Source organism: Oratosquilla oratoria, chromosome 35 (genome assembly GCF_046742065.1).
Source record: "Oratosquilla oratoria isolate Oo_2021 chromosome 35, ASM4674206v1, whole genome shotgun sequence".
Lineage (NCBI taxonomy): Eukaryota > Metazoa > Arthropoda > Malacostraca > Stomatopoda > Squillidae > Oratosquilla > Oratosquilla oratoria.
In genome coordinates this window covers 48,146,160-48,154,950 of record NC_134811.1, presented here as the reverse complement: position 1 = coordinate 48,154,950, position 8,791 = coordinate 48,146,160, and the positions used below count along the sequence as shown (strand labels likewise).

Below are 8,791 nucleotides of genomic sequence, written 5' to 3'. Positions count from 1 at the left end.
AGCCTCAAGGATTTGTATGGGCGAGGGGGCGAGGGGCGCCGGACGGGCCTTGAAAGGGGCGCCGACTGACTGACTGACTGTACTCTGGAGTTGCTTTCCTCCTTCAAAGTGGTTTTCTCCCTCCTCAGCAGGCCCTTTCCCTCCGCCTCGTGCCGCGGACGCCTCGTTTCTCCTCCACGGCAAGTACAGCATGCTTGGCTCTCGGCTATCTCTCTCTCTATCTCTCTCCCTCTCTCTCTCTCTCTCTCTCTCTCTCTCTCTCTCTCTCTCTCTCTCTCTCTCTCTCTCTCTCTCTCTCTCTCTCTCTCTCTCTCTCTCTCTCTCTCTCTCGCTCTCTCTCTGTTTCTATCTATCTATCTATCTGCATCTCTCTGTGTCCCCCTTTTATTTTTCTTGACACCACTCGGCATGAAACATTTCTTGCGCTGAAGGTATGCCGCCCCCTGAGTGAGCTTCTCTCGTTCACCATAGCCCGCAAGTATCCTTCTTTCAGCAGCCGTGGGTGGTCAACAGCACAGCAGCAAGTCCTTTCTACGTAAACAGAAGCATGATTCACGTCAGCACTGCATCAAGAGTGTTTTCATATATTTATTTATTTATTTGTTTTATTATAAGTTTCGTATCACGATTACGTGTCTACACAAATGTATGTCATGTATGTAACTGTGTGTGTGTGTGTGTGTGTACACATCCTGTGCCTCCTCTCGTCAAAGTTGTCGCATGTTGGCAACACAAGTGAGGAAGTCGTTCCCTTAGTTTTCTGGTGCACGCCACTCTTTCAAGAGCGACTCGTGGTGCACCCGTCATGGGAGAGAACGGCAGTTTTCTCATTCACTCACCTTTAGTCTCGTAGTCAGTCCAAGTCTCTTTATATTTCTCTCCTTTCTTTGCATGTGTGTGTGTGTGTGTGTGTGTGTGTGTGTGTGTGTGTGTGTGTGTGTGTGTGTGTGTGTGTGTGTGAGCGCGCGCGGATGCTACCGTCACTATTGCTTGTTACTCGTAGTGTCTTACTTGGGAAGTCTCGTTTGAATATTTTTTATCTTCGAGGACTGAGAGGGAAAAACAAATTCTCATTTTGCCGAAGTATGACATACAGGGAGAGAGAGAAAGAGAGAAGCGACGTCGGCCGCGAGAGGGAGAGCAGAGCGTCGCAGTGGAGGCCCACTCTGAAGGTACCTCGTCTCATTTCTATCAATTCTTAGTCGGAAGAAGAGGGCTCGAGTCCCAGTCATCACGTGACGACAGGAAGGATACGGACCCCTTCCTTCCTGGGCGGTACTCTTCCTTAGGTTCTGGCTTCCGTCAGGTGAGCTTATTTACTTCCTCCGTGGCACTCGGTAGGGAAGGGGTCAAGTCGCCCATTACAGGATGCGGCCGTGTGGTCTGGTTGCCAGATGTGGCCCTGTTAGGTCGTCCATTAGGTCAGGTGGCCTTCCCAGTGTCGTGGCATTAGCCCTTTCATTGAATGGGTTTGGGGGAAGAGAGGGGCAACTTTCTGCATCATCCCCTCACCCCCACCCCTTCAACCTCTCAGTCTCTCCCACCTTTCCCATCTCCAGTTTGTTGTCCTAGCATGAAGAAGGAGGAAGAGGGAATGGGAGAGGAAGTGGGATGGGAGTGGAAATGGGAGTACGAGGTGTGTCAGAAATATTTAAGAACTGGTGTCACAAAAGATTTATTTCAAACCCAAACTACAACGAATATTTCCCTGCAAAGTAATCCCCCTGGAGTATATAACTGTGATCTCAGCTCTATGCAATCATTGGAAAAAAAATCCACATGCTTTTATATACGAGTATATATCCTGTTTCAGGTCGTCAAGCAATGAACACAAAGCAACGAACCAACTTGAAGTTTCTAGTCCGGTTGGGGAAAACTCCGTCAGAAGCATAGGGATTGCTGCAGCATGTGTACGGAGATGAGACAATGTCACGCTCACCTGTTTTTGAGTGGTGCAAGAGGTTTAAAGTGGGGACGCGAGGACGTGGAAGACGACCCCAGGAGCGGAAGGCCTTCAACAAGCAGGAGTGAGGCCAACATTGAGCGCGTCAGGCAGATGGTGCGTAGCGATCGTCGGGTGACTGTTCGACTGGTCGCAGATGAGCTGAGCATGAATCGAGATTTGGACATACGGAATGTCTGCACAAAGATGGTGCCGAAACTGCTGAACGATGACCAGAAGGAACGACGCATGCAAGTGTGTCAGGACATCCTCGAGCGTCTTGAAACCGAACCAGACTTGCTAGGGAGAGTCATCACCGGTGATGAGTCATGGATCTTCGGTTACGACCCGGAGGCCAAACGCCAGAACCTTCAGTGGAATAGTCCGACGTCGCCAAGGCCGAAGAAAGCGAGACAGTCGAAGTCCAAAGTCAAAGTCATGTTGATCGCATTCTTCGATGGGCATCGTCCGCTGCTAGTTCTTGCCACAGGGGCAGGCGGTCAACCAGCATGTCTACAAAGAGATACTGCGGCGTTTGCTTCGTTAGTGCACGAGAAGAGGCGAGAGTTGTGGCAGGACAACTCGTGGCTGCTTCACCATGACAACGCGCCTGCTCACAATGCCCTGAGAATCCAACAGTTCCTGGCCGAGAAGAACATCGCCGTGCTGGAGCAACCTCCCTACTCACCCGACCCCCTGGCTCCGTGTGATTTTTTCCCTCTTCCCCAATTGGGCTCAAGGGGCGTTTTGAAGACGTGGACGACATCAAAAAGGCCGTGACGACGGATCTGCGGAGGATCCCGGAAGACTCCTTCCAGGAGTGCATGAGAGCGTGGAAGAGAAGGATGGCAAAGTGCGTTAGACTCCAGGGAGATTACTTCCAAGGGGAAAATTTGTAGTTTGGATTTGAAATAAATCTTTTGTGACACCTGTCCTGGAACTGTTCTGACACACCTCGTAGAAGGCAAAGAGGTTATCACGATGAAACTCTCCACCTCTTTCTCCCTCTGTCTCTCTATCTCTCTCTGTTTCCCCACTTTCTCTTTCCCTCTCCCCCTCTTTCCCTCCCCCCTCTTTCCCTCCCTCTCTCTCTCCCTCCCTCCCTCCCCCCCCCCTCTTTCTCTCTCTGCCCCACTCATAAGCCTTCAAAGGCCATTATTTTCAAGTTCTTTGAGTTCTTTGCATGTTTGATCATTTCGTTTGTTTGAGCCCTGGGGTGGGCCGTCCTAAGTGAGTTACTCTCAGATAGGGAGGGAGAGGGGAGAAGGAAGAGATAGATTGTATGCAAGTGTGTGGGTGTACGTTTGTAAATACGCGTGTGTGTGTTTGTTTGTGCACGCGCGCAATTACATATTTAATAATGCATGTATGACGGAACGTCTACGGCCTAGGAATTCACCAGGCAAGAGGCCCGCTTATCACCGATTCACAAAGACTAGTTAAGAGAATGACATGCCTATATGAAGTGTCATAACAAAGCCTATAATGTGCGCCACCGTGTCGAAGGGGTTAGGGGTGGAGGGGGAGGAGGAACAGGAAACGGGGTATGGAGGCAGAGGAGGCGTGAAGGAGGGGGAGGCTGGGAAGGATATGAAGGAGACTTCAATTGAATGAATGAGAACTAGAGTGAAGGATTGAATGGATGGTAGGGGGAGAGGGAGAAGAGGGTGGGGAGTAAGCAGGAAGTGTATGTTGTTTGGGGGGAGGAGGGAGATGGATGAGGACACGGGTCCGGGGTGGAGGGGGGAGGGGGATAGTGGGGTGAAGAAGGGAGAAAAGGGCTCCCTTCGTCAAGACGGTGCACTTTTTAGGATTTTTTTATTCTGGTTGGTAACGTGTGATTTTATTCAGCTAGGGGGGTAGAACGGGGTCTTGATCGATTGGAAAGTCGTTCATTGGATGAGCAAAACCATTTTGTATTAATAAAACTGAAAATTAAAAATATATATATATTAAAGGAATAAGATGGTGATGAGGAAGGCGCGCGTGGAGTAGGGTGTGGTGTGGTGTGGTGGGGGTGGAGAGGGGGTGATGGAGACTTGAGGTAATGGTGGTGGTAGTAGCGGTGGTGGTGGGGGAGATCAATTTGGGATTGGTGGAGAACGTAAGGGAGAAAGTTGAGCATGGGAAAGGGGCGATGAGGGAGAATTCACACATACACACACACACACACACACACACACACACACACACACACACACACACACACACACACACACACACACACACACACACACACACACACACAGTGATTAGAGTTCCCGGCTGCCACTACGGCGGTCCGAGTTCGAATCCCATCCAGGGCGTGGGCCGTCCTATGTGAGTTGCAACCTGCGCTGCGGGTTATTACTCCTACTCTCATGGGCGGGGAGTTGGGGTGTGTGTGCATGTAAGATTACAGCATTACTCAAGATCGGTCATATATGAGCTCTGAACTATCTTCCGTGAGGGAAATAACTGTCGATCACGAGTCCAATACGTGATCCAAGGCCATGTTAAATCACGCACGCACACACACACACACACACACACACACACACACACACACACACACACACACACACACACACACACACACGCACACACTCATGCACACAAGCACTTTCGTACACACAGTAAGGCACGAACAGGCGTATGCAAACATCGTTTGAGAGAGCAAAAGTCCGATATAGACGAGAGATAGAACACAGAAGCAAACAGAACTTCTATCTGATCTTCCCGAGTGTGCCGAGCGGCGAGTCGGTTTCCATCGCACTTCCCATGAGTCGGGCCCATGTTCGAGTCCTGCAGATCCCGTAGACTTCTGTTCGGCCTGGAAGTCCTAGCACATAGGGCCAAGGTGACGGGAAAGCGCGAGTTCACCGAGGGTAGTGGACAAGATTCCCTATTGGTAAGAGAATGCTGCGCGACTGATCCAGAGGGATGTACCAAAACATCAAAAATGTTGACTTTATTAAACTTGTGCAGTAAATAACCTCATAAGGGAGAGAGAGAGAGCGTTAACCAGAATAAAATGTATGAATGGCGTCATCATAGCGATTTTTTTTTCGGATTAATGTCATCTGCAAAAAGAGCTTAGAATCTCAACAACAGGATTCGATTTGCAAAATAGATAGATAAATAAAATAAATAAGATAAAAAATAACAATGTGTTTATCCTTTTCAAATACCTTAGGCGTGTGTGTGTGTTTTTTGTTTGATAGTCTGTACCGTATATATATATATATATATATATATATATATATATATGTGTACAACACTGAATAGGTCCCAGTGATTAGAGATACATTTTAACAACTACAATGCACTTTAATTCTAAGCCATCAAAGGCCAGCATGCTGAAATTGAAATGTGGTACTGCCCAGGACTCGAACCCGGCATTCTCATGACAAGTGCGGCAATGACTTACCAACTAGGCTATCAAGAGAGATATAAGTTCAGCTCATTTTTTCTTATATATTTGTATGCTCGAGTTACATACACATATATGAAATTTTGCACGTCACGGTGACGGCGCCACGCTGAGTTCCACATCGTGACGTCACACCAGGGATACAAAAACAAGACGTTTGGGAGATTCATAGTTTACTCATCAGATGGCGTACGCGAGGCTGAGGTCGTCCGTGTGTTTATTTTGCTGAGGGTGAGAAGCTGAATTGCCTGGAGGCAGGCAGGCGGAACGGAAGGTAAAGTGTCACCCGCTACGGAAGGGGTGGCTATGATCGTTCTTGGTCCACTGAGAAGATTAGGGGATCTTACGATACTAAAGGTTTCGCAGATCTTACAATGGTGTTGGTCGTGGCAGTGGTAGGAGAGACAGTGGTAGTTTGAGATGATGGCAGTGGTAGTAGGGGTGATGGTAGCTCCCCAGCAGTGATGTTGGTTGACAGTGGTTGTTAGTGGTGGTAGGGGTGGAGGTAGTGCTCGAGCTCATCCTACTGTTGGTGTTGGCAGTGGCTGTTAGTGGTAGTACGGTTTGTGGCAGTGGTAGTGATGGTGGCGGTATTACTGGCAGAGGAGGTAGCGCTCCATCTCATTCTGCTGCTGCTGCTGTTGGTGGTGGGCCTTTCTGGGCCCCAGCTCGTGTCTCTCCATAATAATCAAGAGGGTGGGGGGTCGTTCTCCCTCTCCAGGTGGAGAGAGGGTGAGTGTGGAGAGAGAGGAAGTGGCAGTGGCACCCCAATGGCCCCGAGGCGCGTGCCATTTATCTTGGTCCCATGATTATTACTATTGTTTATTTATTATTATTGTTATTATTGTAACAAGTAACTACAAGAACCATAGAAATATATCTTAACTCCATACTTCCCCCGTGTGGAGGGTAGCCTCTACCATATCCACATGGTCATTTGGACACCTACCACCAGCAGCTCCTCCTTGGACGAAAAGAGGAGAGTACCATTTTCCTCGCCCCATTAATAATAACAATTGATAATAATAATAAGTAGTAGTAATTGTTGTTTTTGGTGTTGTAGTCCAAGTTCATCCTCATCATCACCGCCGTATTTGGAAGTTTACAAAGTAGCCCAGAACATGTGCGTCATCATGAATCGTTACGTCACCATGAACTGTGACGTTATGTCGCATCACACTTGGCCTCGTTGACTCATTCTTGATTTCTTTCTTTCCAATATGAGGAGCACCCCACGGTGAAATAAGGTCGACTAGGAGCTAATTGTGATGTACCTTTAACCATTCCGATCCGGTCGTCCTACTAGGTTGAATGAAAATCACTGACACTAGCTAAGGTTCAGAATCATTTAACATAACATTGATGTGATAAAGAGTTGTAATTTGTTAGTGAAATAGTCAAAGGAATTTGGTGTGTGTGTGTGTGTGTGTGTGTGTGTGTGTGTGTGTGTGTGTGTGCGCGCGCGTGCATGGGCGTATACATGTTTGTGTCTTCGTATGTTTTATTTTTGTTCATATATTCGTGCTCATACGAGATGATGCCTCATCCTGTCCTTGCCCTGCCCCATCACCGCTACCAACCACCCATGCCGCGCCCACTCGCCTTTTCGTCACACGTAATCCTAATCATGATGTATGTGTCGCTATGAGCCTCGAAACTGCCTGGCTCAACCACACTCTTAACGAGGTGGATGTGTAGAGTACAGTACAATCCCAGCCTGGCTTGTACCGACGGGCTGCTCGCTCTTCATTCTTAGAGTTCCTGTTGGCTATACTCCTTTTCCCGCCCCTCCTTCCCCTTCTCTTGCTTCTCTTCCCGCTTCCCCTTCTTCTACTCTTACTATATCCTCCTCCCCCTACTCCCAATGCTCTTACTTATCCTTATTCTTATCCTCCACTTTCCTCTCCTCTCCGCTTCCACTCCGCCTCCTCCTCGACCTCCTCCCCCTACTCTCTCTACCCCCAAGCTGCCGAGCGAAGGGCTGCCACGGAGATGAAGGAAATCGCCTCCCTGGCGCTACGAAGAGGGGAGAGGACAAATGCTGTTTCGTGCCGAAAGTGTCCATATCGGTCGGTCCTTCCTTCCTTCCTTCCTTTGATCCCCAACGTTTATTGTGACTGACGGCGAACCTCGGGCTACCGGCCTGTGGACGGGGGCTTCTTTAGCCAACCGGTTGGCTTGGTAGTGTTTGACCAACAAACGAGTGATCTCGCTTCGGATCGCTTCGGCTCGGGACGTCTCGGGTCACTGTTGCCTGTCAGGTCGTATGCTACTGCATATTAATGCTTGGACATGAATAGGACCTGCACAGGATACACTTCCCATTGTGGGGTCTGCAAATACTGAGGTCGCATGTTACGTATTTGTATACGGGAGTGTGCATCTGCGTGTGTGTGTGTGTGTGTGTGTGTGTGTGTGTGTGCATGCGGGTGTGTGTGTGTGTGTGTGTGTGTGTGTGTGTGTGTGTGTGCGCGTGCGCGCGCGCGTCCGGACATTGACGTAGATCCAACTTTTATTGTCAGTGTATTGTGTGGCTCTCTCCACCATTTCCTCTGAACACAAGGCCATTTACATACATTTGCACGGCATGGAGGAGGAGGAGGAGAAAGAAGAGGGGCAGGATGATGAAGATGGTGGTGATGGTAATGAGATGAGGATGAGGAGGAAGAAGAGAAAGAGTAGGGGCACGATAACGATGGTAATGATGATATTGAGGAGGAGGGGAGGAGGAGGAGGAATAGGAGCAAGTGGAGAAAAAAGAAGAAGGTGAAGAGTGGGAAGGAGGAGGAAGAGGAAATAGGTGAAGAATGGTGAGTAGGAAGAGGAATAGTGTTCGGTCAGACCTTTTGAGCGAAGGAGGAGGGAGAGATCCTCACGAAGTGCCGCCACATCAAGTACGGAAGGAAATAGGTTCTTTCATCCCATTGCTCCGCGTTCCCCATCTTCCCCATCCTGCCCCATCGCCCATTCCCCTTTAATCCTCAACCCTCACACCCTCCATTCCCCATGACGTTCAATATTGCTGAGGTCAACCCTCCCCCCCCCATATCTCAATCTTTCGATTTCCTCCCCCCTTCCCTCAACCTCCCCTCTTCCCCTGTCCCTCCCTCGTCTTCCTCCTTCCCAAGGTTCCAGCCCTTCCCCCATCTCCTTCATCCTCCCTCCGCCTCGTCCTCCCCCTTCCCAGTCCTTTACATTCTCTGCCCTCCTCTTTCCTTGTCGTTCCCGTTAAAGAGACAGAGGGAGGCCGCATGGTAATGGTAAGTCAGATCATACCATCATTAATTAAACAGTTTGTTGACTTTGGGGACGTGGAGGACGGGCTAGGGGGTGAGGGAGGGGACCAGGGGTTTGGGGAGGAGAGAGGGTGAGAAAGCACTTATGTCGAAATAGGCCTTGGATGCACGGGTTGTGCGCGGATTGAATACACACGCACG

General features: G+C 49.3%; 1 protein-coding gene across 1 annotated transcript in view; it reads left to right on the top strand.

Annotated features, from left to right (window-relative positions):
• Nucleotides 1–8,791, top strand: part of LOC143018654 (uncharacterized) — a gene marked incomplete in the record, with an annotated part of 838,726 nt that overhangs the window by 31,527 nt on the left and 798,408 nt on the right. Inside the window, 1 exon segment of the mRNA XM_076174236.1 lies at nucleotides 129–179. Within this exon segment, the coding sequence (XP_076030351.1) occupies nucleotides 129–179 (51 nt within the window).